This window comes from Triturus cristatus, chromosome 9 (assembly GCF_964204655.1).
Source record: "Triturus cristatus chromosome 9, aTriCri1.1, whole genome shotgun sequence".
Taxonomy (NCBI): Eukaryota; Metazoa; Chordata; class Amphibia; order Caudata; family Salamandridae; genus Triturus; species Triturus cristatus.
In genome coordinates this window covers 286,498,469-286,513,909 of record NC_140592.1, presented here as the reverse complement: position 1 = coordinate 286,513,909, position 15,441 = coordinate 286,498,469, and the positions used below count along the sequence as shown (strand labels likewise).

Here is a 15,441-nt window from a genome sequence, read left to right as displayed (position 1 = left end):
ATTTATATAATGCTTGCTTAGCTCTGATGAGGTGCTGAAACGCTTTTTTGGCGAGTAGCACGCTACTCTGGGACCCATAAAGGATTAGTGGTGAATTAGTATAGTGGAATATGTAATTTGAGAAGTGAACATGTTAGTCTATTATTTTGATTGAAAAGGATAGTGGAGGGATAGGAGAGTGAAGGATTTTGATTCTTTTTATTTTGGAGGTCCTAGCAGTAGGAGGAGGTTTTTGGATGAGTAAAAAGGGGTTGTGGAGGGGAAGAGTCAGAGGGAAGAGTTTAGAAAGGTTTGTTTTGGGGATAGATGTAAACCTTTCCTCTTCTATGTCTACACTATTCATCTCAATCCAAAGAACAGACTAACATATCTATCGCTGAAATGAATTTCCTATTTCACTATACTAATTCACCACTATTCCTTTTTAGGTTCCGGAGTAGCATGCTACTCGCCGAAAAAGCACTTTTACGCCTCATATGGGGTAGTAAGTGCCATATAAATGCAATTACAATACAATACAATATTCACCTGTAGCTGCTCTTAAATGACTCCAACGTCTGCCCTGTTGGCACAATGTAGATGGAGTCTTTAATTCGTAAACGGTTGGTGTTGTGCCACTGATCACTTCTCTGTACCGATATCCTTTATTATGTGGTGTCTAACTAACCCCTGGGACAATGCTTCATCAGGCAGGCATGGGTGTTTTTGTTTCTGAGGCTAAAGTCATTAGGTCTGGTATTGCTATTTATTCCCTTAATTATCTGTCTCTTAATAACAACAATTAAATATTTATATCTAACGATTTTGTCCTCTGCTGATTCATCTCTATCGCCTGTAGCAGTGAACAGACAACCTGAAGGCCTCTACAGTTAATCCAACAAAGTTTTGTACCGTTCTAAGATGGCGGGTATGTGGGTGCAGAGGAAAGCAAGGCATTCTGACTGCTGGCTACATCCTGATCACCTTACCTGAGAACGAGGTGACTGTTTTCCTGTACCCGGAGAAGCTGTCAAATCTTGATATCGGTCCAGTCACTGGACTTTCGTTTATCGACTGTCTGCTGAGGGCCTGTGGATGGAACAGACAATAGCACAGCATAACAAGAAAGTCTGGTGGGGCAAAGTGCAGGCACAGACATTGTAGCACGGTATTTAGACAGAATATTGGAAACAGATATGTAATGGACCGACCAGAATATCGTGTCAAGAATATCAAGGACACAAAAATCGCAACGGTAAGTTTCTAAAGGTAAGCAAAGTTTTGCCATAAATAGCTCCACATATATGTACCATGATGATATATATATCTTCAAGGTACGCAAACGTGGAGTTAAGAATAGTAAATCTTTACTTACCTCTTTGCACTTACCGTCTCGATATGTTGGTGCTCGTTATTTTTGACACAGTATTCTGTCCACACGATATTTCTGTTTCCATATTGTCAGTGATCTTGTAACACAGCAGGTGGTTCTCCTCCATTAACTTGGAAGCAAGCAACCACAGCAAATATAAATGTTGCCAAACTTAAAGAGGAAATGTGATCAACACAGCAGGTGGTTCTCCTCCATTAACTGGGAAGCAAGCAACCACAGCAAATATAAATATTGCCAAACTTAAAGAGGAAATGTGATCAATTTCTTGGACTGAGGAAGAATTTAATTATTGTGCACCCAGTATTTTGAGAAAACCAAGCCAGCCAGCTACATGAATCAGCCAGTCAAAGCACATAATTCAATGATAACCACACCTGTCAATCACACTGGCTAATTGAATGCAGACAATCTCCATCAGCCACCCATACTGCATGATTGAGAGAGTACAGTCTCTTTCTAAGAACTAAATGGGATGAATAGAAAAACTCGATCATTTTATTTCATTAAACCAATAAACCGTGTGTCACACGCTGTCGGGAGTTGATATGACCAATTTTCCCTAATGCCTATTCCAGAGAAAATGGCTTGAAGGCCATTTGTTCAAAAACGGATTAACTTCATTAAATGGAGCCTTCGCGTCTTTATAATCCTCACATTCTTAGAAAAACACTCAGGCAGTCATGGTTCTCTAAATGGAGAACTAAAATGGAGGCCGTCGTAAGAAAGCCGCTTGCTAGTGACGGCCAAGAATTGATTTTTTTTATTTGTACTGGTTATAAGATTTATTTCAATTAGGTGTCAGTACCATTTTGTAAGTGAAATGTGTTTTTAGCAACCTGCAGATAAACAAAATGCAAGTGCGTGGATATTTTCTATTTTACATGATTTACAGTGTGATTTTGGCAATTCACCTGCTTACACCGGGAACTAAGACTGAACTGAATTTCAGTTGAAGTACTGCAGAGCAAAATTGGTCTTTTACCAGACCCACAGCATATTTAGCAGTATCAAAAATATTTTACATAGTGGGGTCGGCAGTAAGTGCATACTTAGGGGATTATTTAAAATGAGGCTGCCAAATCACCAATGTCTACGCCATCCTTGCAGTAGCCATGCTGCCAAATTTAAAACCTGTTGCCACAGTAGATATTTTCCCCCTTAATCGGTGGGAGCTACTTTGCTGGAAAACACCTTATTGGTAGATCCCCCAAGTCCCGATGGCCTTGCAAAACTGTTGACACATATGTTAGTCCCAGTGCTTAATTTGAGCCGGTGGTTTCCGGTGCTCAGCACCAGCACTTAATTGTCAACACCGGCGCTTGTGACAGTCTGCCACAAGGTGGCACTGTCTGGTTTATTTAGAGATGATCACACAAAAGTTAATTATTAATTCAATATACATTAAAAATTACTAATACCTGCCGCCCAAGCCATTCTTATAACTTTGGAAGCCTGGATGTAGGAGTGTGATAGTTAGTAGTTGTGTTGGTGCTATATTTGGCAGCATGGCAGGGCCAATGTGTGATGGAAGCTGTAGTGGCCTCCTGGCGAGAGCCCTGTCAGCTATTATTTTACAAATTAAGCACTGATTAGTCCAGAAGAATGGCCCTAAAATTGAAGCTTAATTTCAAGCATCCGCAAAACAAATGTCAATGTACTGCGAGTTTTCTCCATGCACAAGAGGGGGACATTTTAAAGATTTTTCTGTTCAGGATCACCACGGTTTCAGGGTCCGGCCCTGACAGAAGGCACGCGGGTACAAATTATGTCATAAGTGGGTGTGCCATCCAATGCCACTTGTGTTGACTTCAGGACCGCTGAAAGGATGCTCCCGAAAGCAGAACTCTGCCAGTTATAGCACTGCAAACCCCTGCCATCAAAATGGGGCAGTGCTTTTAAATGGAGGATGGATAGGGCCTCTGTCAGTTTTTAGTGGAAATTCAATACGTGTTGTTCTCAAAATAAGGACCCCAATCCCAGTCTTCACTCCTAGTCTATAAGCGGGGCACAATAGGTGGGACAGTTGACCAAAACGCCTTAGTAACCTATTTGTGCTGCTTTTATTTTAAACAGGTATTCAAGTGCCTATATCAAAAGTTAAAGACCATGAGGAGAATCAGAAGAAAAGACAAAAAAGTCTAAGCGCTTTTCACAGTGACCCTGAGGTTGACCAGCCTAGTCTCTTATTCTCTTTCCATCTTGGGGGGACCCTCAGTCATCACAGAAAAAGAGGGAGACTTGACATGAGAACATATGATGTGAGAAGAGAGTCATAGCCAACACAGCATATCGTTTTCCGCATGATCTCACCATCAGAGGGCCTGATTATGAGTTTGCTTAAATTACGAGTCGTTAGGTATTTAATGCATTCAATAATTATCAGAAGCGTTATTACCTCAATATACGTTAAATTTTGAGAGATCAAACCTGCCAAAATTTAACAAGAGGAAAAGCATACAGTATTTTCGATATCATGTGGACCTTGGTGCGTTAAACACCAAAATCAGCCTGTTATTCCCCACAAACTCATAATTAGTGCTAATTATTGTACCGATAAATAAGGTGTTATTTATCAGGTGCGATAAATAGCATCTATACTCATAATCGGGGCCTAAGACTAAGCTTACATCCTCCACAACCACTTTGTTTGTGGTCTTGAGTGTGCAATAATTTGTGGATAGCACTGAGGCAGAGATAGCTGTATCCAGGCACAGCTGGGCAGGATGCAACACAAGTCTGAGCTGGATATGGAGGTGACCGTCCCTGTGACAATGTTGTGGTACATCTTTGGAAGCATATAAACTAATAAGGAGATGAATCTAAGCTGTTGACCCTTGGAACTCTTTGGCTGGAAAAGCATTTAATGCTGGGTAGTATATCATCCACAAACCAGTATTTTAAAATAAGAAAATGAATTGATAAATAAATGCACTTTTCCATGCATTGACATATCAATAAAAATGCATTTTGCACTTTTCAGTTGAGAAGCAAAACAAAATGTCCCCTAGTTTACCCAAGGTTTCCTAGAGAGTCATTTGTCTTTATAATATGTCTGCTTTTCTGATGAATCATTTGACTCTAAAGTTGTGACAGGTTAGAATCTACAGCAGTTATAGACATACCTGTTTCGTTTGCTTTGGTGTCTCCTGGAGATAGTGGGGAGTTGTTCTGATGGTCCGTGTTCACCCTTGACTGCTGCCGTCGCCTGGGTGAGGTTGTATCCTCAATGTCTAAGTCAGGCATCTGTGTCACACAGACCTTCTCACAGTCTTTGTTGTAAGTCACTGTGGCACAGTCTTTGGTAGATCTGCCTGAGACCTCCTCTCCCATTCCCTCCTGTTTTCCTTGTAACTTGATGTTAGTCTGGCCCGAGCCCCCCGGCTGGTTGCCATTAGTCTGAGAGTACACATTGCTGACCTTGGTTTTCTGCTGATCGTCCTGGCTGCTGTAGACCTTGTACCGAATCATGAGGATGATGATGAAGACCAGGACAGAGGCCACAATGATACCACCGATGATAATGATCATTGTTCCTCCAAGAAACTGGGTGTGGATGGACCGACACTGGCTGTATTCCTGCTGGGTGGCGAACTGCACACAACCAATGGCTCTGGTGGCTGTAAGGGAGGTTATGCCATCATTGTAGACCGCCAAGACACACAGCTCATACTCACGGCCAGCCACCAGGTCCTTGACCAGAAAGGATCTGCTGGAAGCTGGAATCATCCTGGGGAAAAATCAAAACAATGTCATATCCGAGGCTTGGTAACTCACAAAACACTATTGCTCTGTCTGGTCTGGTACAGCATCTGGGGACGACCATGCCATCGACAAAGCTCCTGCCTCATTCCTCAATTTTTCCCTATTTTGAAGCCCTCATTTCTTCCTTTCCTGTACATGCTCAGCGCAATGAGGTCAGGTCATGGTGGTGTAAGGTGCTATACAAATAATATAATTTAATTTGATGGTTTCTCAAGTTGTCCATCGCCCTTAACAATTGTAGCAGGTTGTTGGTTCTATTCCATCCCCTGATATAAACAAACAATCCTCTACACTGTTGTCTCTGGTGTTGAAATGCTATTGGCGGTTTATATGCAGAGAGCAGATGGATGTCCCAGTTTAGTTGGGAAAGAGTGATCCCCATCCTAGGATATAAATAAATTGGCTAAGGGCCTCATCAGCTGACTACAAAACATCCAAAGAGTAAAATGTGCCGCTGAACAGGTCAGTCTATAGGGAATATGTAAAAGAGGTAGCAAAACCCAGCCATAGCTTATAACACAGCAATAAACATACACAACAATGAATAGCACCATAAATGCAGTGCCTGCTGAATAAAATAGTCCTGGTAGTGACACAATATTAATGTAGATCTGCACCGGCAAGAGGAAGAATCAAGGTTAGACAGATTCATACACGCAACAAACTGCTATGTGTGAAGCCAAATCACTGAGATGTAAGTTGCAAAGTAAATACTTCCTTTGAAATGTCCCAAGGAACACACACGGACAATATACGAGTTGCACTGTACTGCTGGGGTGCAAGCTCTGCAGTCGTAATAACCAGTACCATGCGGGACCTCCCTGCCAGTACCGTATAGTTACGAGTTAAGCCCCATGTAATGGGGAAAACTGCAAACCTGGCTCTACACAGCATAAAAATGCACAGAATTCCCAATTCCATGGAGTTTAACTCTCTCAATTACCTCTTGCTCTGAACAGGTGGTAAATGGGAACAGGGGCATCAAGGCAGGGGTGGAGGGAGGAGGGTAGAGGAGTGAAGGAGGGCAGGTGTGTCTGGGGGACAAAAAAGGGCTGCTGTTGCAGCCAAAGCTTAAATCAAATTTCCTGGCCAGTATTTTCCGCCTGTAGAGGCGGTGGCCGGCAGTCATAGGAAAGTTTTTCTTTTTTTTAAACTTTTTCATCGTCCTGCCCCCACCCCACCACCCGGGTCCAGTAGCAGCCCTACTGAGGGTAGGCGGGGAAAAGCTGCACTTGACAAAGAAGCACATGAGGGAGAAAGCAACATAGGGGAGAAGCACACAGGGTGAGAGAAACATGGAAGGGGGTCAGGGGATAAACACATGGGTGAAAGACAGTGGTCGAGGTGGGGAAAGAAAAGTAGGGGAACTGTGGGGGGAGAATCAGAGGGTGGAAATAAGCTGAGGATTGGGTCAGTGGGCGGAGTTAGAGGTGTGACCAGAAAGAGCAAAACATCCCAATTTTTATCGTTTGTTTGACATTTCACCTACCAGTTACAGCTTACTACGTTATTTAATTCAACCGATATACGTTTATTTCAGGTTTAATATGAAGTTATTGACATTAAAATACATTCACAAAGTGGGATATGTTTCTAAACAGAGAATGTCCCAAATACCCTTAAAGTGGAATCACAAGCTATTTGGATTCGAGTCATGCAGTCTCTGTCATCAGCGCTCCTTACTTTTTCCACAAGAGCAGTTGAAACATGAAAGGCAAAATATCCTAGTTTGCACATGTTTTCCACATAATTATGGCACTGCCATATTTGCCACATAATACATCATCTGCTGTATAATCTGACGATTAACATTGCTTGTAGCGCAAACAGATCAAAAGTTACTAAAAAATGTGACTTGGGTTGCTGTGAAGTGGAGGGCCCTCTGCAAAGGTTGACTGGTCACCTTTCTCACTGCTTCATTTGCATATTACACTGGTACTAATGAGGCAAAATCTTTGCAGAGATTGTTAATATGTGCAAAAAAATTCCAAAATAATAAAGTATCAGAAAAAGTACCGAATTAGGCTGTACTCTTTTTTTTGCTGCATAATTTAGTCAACACTGCGACATAATTTTGTCCTCCATTGCTGCATAATTCCAGTGCCCCCAAAGCAGGCAACATACATTAAAAGTGCTTGCGCATGAAGACCGTAAATTTTGCGAACATGGTTTGGTGTGGGTGCACCTCCTGCTTTGCCAATCCCTGGTGAGTTGCACTACTACTGCTGAAATAAAGGTCAATGGAGGTACCAATGGATAAGGTGGACTGGTCCTCAAGAGTCCTGTGACCTCAGTGGCAGAGTCACTGTCGCTCCTGGGGGTGCTGCTTCGAAGGTGCTCTCAGGACTGGAAACAAATTTCAGTATGGGTTGTCGTAGACAGGCCTTCATGGTTAACCCATAAATGCCATCGCTAGGGTGCACCTGCTGGTGCTAAGACACCAAGGCTTCTAGGTTTTAGCGGGCCTTCTAAGGTCTAGCATGGGAATGTGCTCTCTCAGGAGAGTGGTCTGGTGGACTGGTCATGATGGCTGAACGTGGTTCCCCAGGTCAAAACTCGGCAGCTCTGGCCACTGAACTGCATACTGCCCCACTGAGAGAAACCCGCGCTGCTTTCAGCTACAACTCAACTGTGACCCGCTATAAACACCTGGATTCGACTCAATGCATATTATGCACTAGACAAGAGTAATATGCTGCCTGAAAAAAACATAACAACATTCTGGAAAAAGCAAACACTCATAGGGAATGCAAGATTGAGTAAAGCAAGTGAAATGTAAGCAAGAACAACATGGTTACTGTAATGTTTTTACACTCATTATTCAGAAATCAATGATTGCTTTTGTCTGAAAAGTTAAGGACATGACCACAGGGCCTGGAAGGGACCTGTTTCAATGTCCATTGCTTCTATCCTTACAAAACATAAGCAGTATGGTTTAAAAAGAGCACATCCCAGAACATAGAGCCACGGTACACATTTTATAAACTAAAATAAGGAAAACATGATAATGATCACATTAAACGTTTTACATCTTACGCATCAACCAGGTATTGTGGTACTTCCAGGAATGGTGCACTTTCCCACCCAGGAAAAACAATGTTGTTCAAAGGAAGAGGAGAAAACAAGAGTAGCACTTCATTGGCAAACTTTGTAAAAGTGGTGCTAATGTATTTGGGCGTGAATAAAACCAATCTGGCCAAGTGGTGCTAATGTATTTGGGCGTGAATAAAACCAATCTGGCCACCTTGCGATCACTCTGTCTTCCTTTATTTAGGTATTTTTCATATTTTTAACCTTTTTTTCTCTCTGTCCCAAGGCTGCACTTTAGAATGGGAAAAATGTCAGAAAAAAACAACATTTCCAGCAAAAGTGTTTCTTTCTTTTTTGGATCCATTTCACATGGGAACGGAGAGGAAAGAGAGGGTAAGGGCAGTTTCTTGAAGTCAAGGTTTTCATTCAGCAAGTGAGGAGGAGTGAGACAGACAGAAAGGGAAGACGACGAAAACCAAGAAAGAGAGTGAGATGGGGGAGGGCAGCTGACAGCAGCAGAGCAGGTGAAGTGGACAATGTCCTTGTCTTCGCTGGGCAAGAATGAAGAGACAGAGTCCTTTTCCTTCTCTACCAACCCCGCCCATCTCCGCACAGCAACGAACAGCCAAGTCTTATCTATAGGCCATGGCTATTTCTGCCGTCCTGGGACGCATTTTTAAAATAAAAAAGTTGAGGAACGGATTCTATTAAATTGAAAAAGTAAGGGCGCGCTGTGCCCTGCCGATCCCACTCACTTTGGCCACTGGTGAAAGAGAGCAACACTGAGTGCAGTGGAGGGGGGAGAAAAGAACTACAAGAAGGAGACATCTTAAAAACACATATCTCTCATAGAGTGTTTAACTAGAAAAGAAAAATGTAGATTCTCGAAAAGTAAGCAGAGGAAGGACACATGTAAAAAGGCTATGCTCCAAGGGAAGGACAAACACAGAAGAGGAAAGCAAGTACATATATGGCGACAGATATTAATCAAAGCCAACAGGTTGCTCCTATGGGACCTGTTGACTTTGCCAATGGTTTTTACCCATGCTGTTCACAAATAAGTGACTACAAGAAAAACACATTATTGATTGATTTTAAATTTATAAAGCGCAGCAAATACCAAAAGGCGTCCAGGCGCTATAGAGCACCGCCCAGTAACACCAGATCATAGTCCAAAACAAGATAACTATAAGGAGAAAAAACATGTCTTAAGAGCCTTCCTGAAGGGCACGAGATGGAGAATGGCTCTTATAGTGGAAGGGTGTTCCAGAGTTTGCTAGCAGCCATAGAAAATGCTCTGTCGACCCATTTTTTTCTTTTAGTTCTTGGTACTGTGAGTTGTAGTTGAAGTGAAGAACGAAGGGGTCTAGCTGGGAGATACCGGCCAAACATAGTTTCCAATCTTGCAGGGTATGGAAGGTGAAGGGCCTTATGGACCATGCAGAGAGATTTAAATCTAATTCGTTTATTGTTAGACAATGTGGGGACTCCAGTCCCTTTGCAGCGGAGTGCCCATTGGGTATGCCCAGGACCAGTCTCGCCAAACGCATTCCGCATAACCTAGAGTCTGTACTGTGTGTTCTTATTGGAGTCCAGATACAGTGAGTTACACTAGTCGAGTCTGGACATTACCAGGGCAAGGGCAAACTGCTTGTGAGCAGACTGTTGAATGAATGGGAAGATTTTCTTGAGCATCTTAATAATCCATGTGCAGGTTGTTGTGGTATGATTTATTCGGGCATTAAAATTAAGTTCTGCGTCCATCAATATTCCAAGATTCTTGGCCTTTATTCCCGGGATAGGCAAGTTCCCAAGGAGTGTTGCCAGCAATTGGTGTACCAGATTAATGTCCCTGGGCCAAAGATCATTACTTCCGTCTTGTCCCCATTAAGTTTTAGAAAATGACATGACATCCATTCTGCCACTTTGGTCATGCAGCTCAAGTCATTCTCTGCTACGGAGCATTAATTTTTTTGGGATTGACGCCATGATCTGAGTGTCATCTGCATATGACACTACCTTCAGTCCAAAATAATGGATTATTGCCGCTAGGTGTTATTTAGGCTAAGGAAAAGTGCCAGAGCAAGTAGATATATTGACCTCCTGGTCAGGGACCTGCTCTCTCCCCCTGCAGCTCCGCTGCTAAGTGGCGCTGCCCTGCGGTGCCATGTTTTGTCCTGACACGGGTTCGAGGCCCTGTATTGTGCCCGTTTTTCTGCTCAGGTTTGTCTTTTGTTTTCTATTGCTGTATTGTGCCTGTTTTTCTCTACTCTTTCTATTGCTGTATTGTGCCCGTTTTTCTTTCCTGTACTGTGCCTGTTTATCTGTTGTTTGCCCTGTTTTTCTGCTTGTATTTTTTCACTTCCCATTCCCTTCCCACCGCCGATGCCCCCGTGCCCGCCTCCCAGCTGCGACTCCCTCCCCCCTACTTAATGGCAGCCTCTGGCAGACGTGCCGCAGGCACACCAAAAGCGTGCCAAAGGCAAGCCCGTCTCCGCCCGTCCGCGACCCGACTGCGACCGGCACCAGGGACCCTGCATCTCCGACCATCTACCGATATGACTCAGCTGCCCTCCTTGCACTCAACCCTGGAAGAAACAACAACTGCCAACGGTCGACGCCGAACACCACCCACGGCCAATTCTCCTGCAGACACTCCTTCACCATCAAAAGCATCCCCACGACCGACGCACCCACCCCAGACCCCTGCACCACCGAAGCCCTGAACTGCATCCTCCTCAAGGTGGACTCCCTGGACAGACATGCCAAAGAGATCTGGGACCTCTTCAACACCCTCTCACCAGATGCCGTCTTCTTCACGGAAACTTGGACCAACACCTCCTCTGCCCCGACCTCACCACTGCCGTTCCCGACGGATACAAGATCCAGAGGAAGGACCGCCCCCACCTCCCAGGAGGACTCACCATTGCACACAAGAGTTCCATCTGACTCTCCACCTCCAGCACAAACGACCCCCTCTCCAGCACCTCTACTTCCAAATCCAGACCAGCCGCAGAACCACGCTACATGGCACCCTCACCTACAGACCTCCAGGGCCCGCGCCTATTTTGCCACCACCATCGCATCCCACTCCATCGCCTCCATGGACTACGTAGTCATCGGACACCTCGACAACGGCAGCCAGCCTGACTCCACTGCCCTCTTGGACAACCTCGCCAACCTTGGACTGAAGCAGCTTATCACCACCCCACCCACAAGGCTGGACACATCCGCGACCCCATCTTCGCAGGAGGGTCCAACATCCACTTCAGCCACACCTCGAAGCCCCTCTGGACAGACCACCACTGCGTGCACTTTTCCTTCAACAACACCACCACCAACACAAGGCTGCCCCGCGCCCGCCATGAAGGAACTGGAGCAAAGTCACAGAGGAGCGCTTCAACTCTACCCTCATCCATGACCCGCCCACCACCACGACCGACGCCAACTTCGCAACCAAAGAACTAAACCGCTGGATCACCAGCTGCGCAGACAAGCTTGCACCCCGACAGACAGCACCCCCTGAAGGCCGCCTGGTTCACCATGACCTCCAAGTAGCCAGATGCGCCTGCAGACGTCTCGAAAAAGGTTGGAGAAACAGCAAAGCCACCAGAGACCAGAACACCTACAAGAATGCCATGACTGAATATCACCAACACATAAGAGCAGTCAAGAGGACCTTCAACCAGAATAAAATCCACACCAACGCCAGCAACACAAAAGAACTCTTCAACGTCATCCAGCAGTTCACCAGACCCCCTAGGGAAGCCACAGACGTCACGCCATACCAGGACCTCTGCAAAAAGCTTGGCTGCTACTTCCACCTGAAAATCAAGGCCCTCTATGACAACTTCAGCGAACAGACTCCAGAAACCAACCCCACTCCCAGCAAGGACAGCCATCCCACCATCACCACCTGGACTTCGGTCACCACCGAAGATAACACCACAACCATGAGGAACACCCACTCAGGAGCCCCCATGGACCCCTGACCACCGCACATAAACGCCTCCTTCGAAACCGGCATTTTCCCCGACGACTGGAAGCAGGCAGAGGTCAAGCCCCTTCTCAAGAAACTCTCAGCTGACCCGAAGGACCTGAAAAATTTCCGGCCCATCTCTCTCCTTCCCTCAGCAGCCAAAGTCACCGAGAGATTCGTCAACGCCCAGCTGACCGCCTTCATCGAAGAGAACACCATCCTCGACTCCTCCCAGTCTGGATTCCACAGCAATCAGAGCACTGAGACCTCCCTCCTTGCCACCACCGACGACATCTGCATGCCACTCAACCAAGGCCATACCGTAGCCCTCATCCTGTTACACCTCTCCGCCGCCTTCGACACTGTCTCCCTCCGCACTCTTGCAGCCAGACTCCACGACGCCGGCATACGTGGTACTGCCCCCGACTGGACCCGCTCCTTTCTCGCCACCAGAACACAAAGGATCAGGCTTCCACCCTTCGGCTCCGCACCTACAGAGATCAACTGCGGAGTACCCCTAGGATCATCGTTCAGCCTCACACTCTTCAACATCTACATGGCTCCCCTCACCGCCATCGACAGACATAATGGGCTCAGTAAAGTATCCTATGCGGACGACACCCAGCTTATCCTCTCCCTCACGAAGAACCCTGAAGACACCAGACTCAGCTTCCATGAAGGAACGAAGGACGTCGCAGCCTGGATGAGCAACAGCTGCCTAAAGCTCAACTCGGAGAAGACAGAGGTCCTGGTCCTTGGACCCTCCCCCTCCGCTTGGGACAACACCTGGTGGCCCTCTGCCCTCGGAAACCCACCCACCCTGACAGACCACGCCCGTTACCTCGGCATCATCCTAGACTCCTCCCTCATCATGACCCGCCAGATCAACGCTGTTGCCTCCACCTGCTTCAACTCCCTCCGCAAACTCCGCAAGACCTTTAAGTGGATCCCCCCGAAGCCAGAATGACCGTCACCCACGCACTCATAACCAGCAGACTGGACTACAGTAACTCCCTCTATGCCAGAATCAACAAATCCCTCCTTCACAAACTCCAGACCATCCAGAACACCGCTTCCTGACTCATCCTCGGACCTCCACAACACGAGCACATGACCCAACACCTGCGAGACCTCCATTGGCTCCCCGTTGAGAAGAGAGTAACCTTCAAACTACTCGCCCATGCCTACAAATCCCTCCACATCATCAGACCCAAATACATCTGTAGAACCAGAGCAGGGGGGAAGAGTCTTCTCCCACGTCGCGGCAAAGACCTGGAACGAGCTCCCAGTCAACATCAGATGCTCCCTTACCCTGCACACCTTCAGGAAGAGCCTGAGTACCTGGCTCTTCGGCTGATCCGGAGCTGCATCCAGCTCTTTGAGACCCTCATGGGTGAGTAGAGCACTTTAAAAAATAACGGATTGATTGATTGATAAGGGTGTTACATAAAGATTAAAAAGCGTAGGGCTCAGAGATGAGGCCTGCGGCACACCACAGGGAAAGGAAAAAGCCTCAGAGTAGAAATGCTGAAGCTTCACCCTTTGGGATCTATCCTTGAGGAAAGAGGACAAGAGATCTAACACTTGATATGAAATTCCAAGGCCTTGGAGCCTACTCAACAGCAGAGTCGGAGAGATGGTTTTAAATGCTGCTGATAGGTTCAGGAGTATCGGCGCTACCCTTTGTCCCTCGTCAACTCGACGCCTAATACAGTCCGTGGCTGAAATTAGAGCAGTCTCTGTCCCACGGTGTTTCCTGAAACCAAACTGGGAGTCATCAAACCAGTGTTGCATTTCCGCAGTATGCATCAAGTGGGTTTCAAGATCTTTGCTGGGATAGGATGCAGAGAGATAGGATGCAGAGAGATAGGGCGGTAGTTCTAACAATCCGTACTATCCAGATTCGTTTTTTTAACAAGAGGCCTGATGATAGCTTGTTTCCAACTATGAGGACAGGATCCAGAAAGGATCGCTTTGTTCATTAATTTACAGACTGGGTTGGCTATAGTATTTGCCACCATGTGAAGGACTGCTGGAGAGCAGGCATCATTCTAGGGGTGATCCTGAGAATGTTTTCAGAAGGTATTGTTCAGCCAGCTTGGGCGAGAGTAAGGGGAACACCGAGAGACCTTTAGTCTCTTGGTTCAAGTCTGACAGCGGCCCTTTATTTGTGAGCACGGGCCGACTGGTAGTGATTGGCTGCGTAGGCGTAGTAGTAGTTGGACCAAAATCTATGTAAATGTCCATAATCTTGGAATGGAAGAAAGTTGATAGTTGGTTACAAAATACTTGGGAGCTCTCGGGCTCTGTATTGTGATGCGAGGCCGAGAGCAATTGCACTAGCCTCAAGAGTTCTTTAGAGGAGGGGGCCTTTTCGATTTTGTGAGTGCAATATTTGGATTTTTCTTCCATTAGTGCGAGCTTATAGTCTTTAATATCCCTTTTATATGCCATTCTTTCCTGTTCATTTAGGGATTTTCTCCATGCTCGTTCTTGATGACGACATGCTTGTTTAAGCACCCTGAGTCTATCATTATACCAAGGTGCTGAAGGGAAGCATCTTTTATGAACGATTGTCTTCAGGGGAGCAAGTTTATTGGCTGCAGTCTCCCGCCATGCAGCAAAGACCTCCGCCCCACTATCAGAGTCATCTTGGATTACAAAGGGTATACTGTTTAACGTTCTGGCTAGAGTCTCGAGCGAGACTCCTTTGCAGTTTCTGGATTCTGGTTGCCAGGAGGGACGCAAACTCGAAGGCAACAGCGCTGTGATCTGACCAACAAATAGGAATGATCTTTTGATAAACTACTCGGGTATCATTAGTTAAAATCCCATCTAAAGTGTTGCCTGCCTTATGTGTGGGGGCTAATACTAATTGTGACATTACAAAATTAGCAAGGGTGTCTAGAAGGGTGATTGTGTCTTGGTTGTTCGCCTCTTCTCAGTGAAAATTAAAATCACCCAATATGGTCAATCAGCTCTCCGCTACAAAAGGTTCCATCAGGCATTAAAGTTCCATGAAGAATGGAGGTCTGGGGCCAGGGGGCCAATAGATCAGCAGCCCACCAAACACACAGGTGGCTGAGGTCATAAGTTTGAAATGGAGGACTTTGCAGGTTTGTAGGTTGAAGTCTGATTCTATCAGACATTTAAAATGAGATTTTAAAACAACAGCCAGGCCTCCGCCCATACGTCCCACCCTGTCTACCCTCTGGATAGAGTAATTAGCTGGGATTGTATCTGCTAGGTCTGGCCCAGATGCATTGTTGGCCCAGGTTTCAGAAATGAGGACCCAATC

At 45.9% G+C, this 15,441-nt stretch overlaps 1 protein-coding gene across 2 annotated transcripts in view; it reads right to left on the bottom strand.

Annotated features, from left to right (window-relative positions):
- The window catches only part of LOC146797757 (leucine-rich repeat and fibronectin type III domain-containing protein 1-like protein), a 379,158-nt gene that overhangs the window by 37,847 nt on the left and 325,870 nt on the right, over positions 1 to 15,441 (bottom strand). For both annotated transcript variants that reach the window (XR_014968526.1, XM_085624959.1), the window contains exons 3-4: positions 4,495 to 5,099; positions 969 to 1,068 (exon numbers count right to left, since the gene is read on the bottom strand). Coding sequence is in view for 1 of the 2 variants with exons in the window: in XM_085624959.1 (XP_085481085.1) it covers positions 1,010 to 1,068; positions 4,495 to 5,099 (664 nt within the window). In the remaining variant the exon portion in view is untranslated. The remainder of the gene's footprint in view (positions 1 to 968; positions 1,069 to 4,494; positions 5,100 to 15,441) is intronic.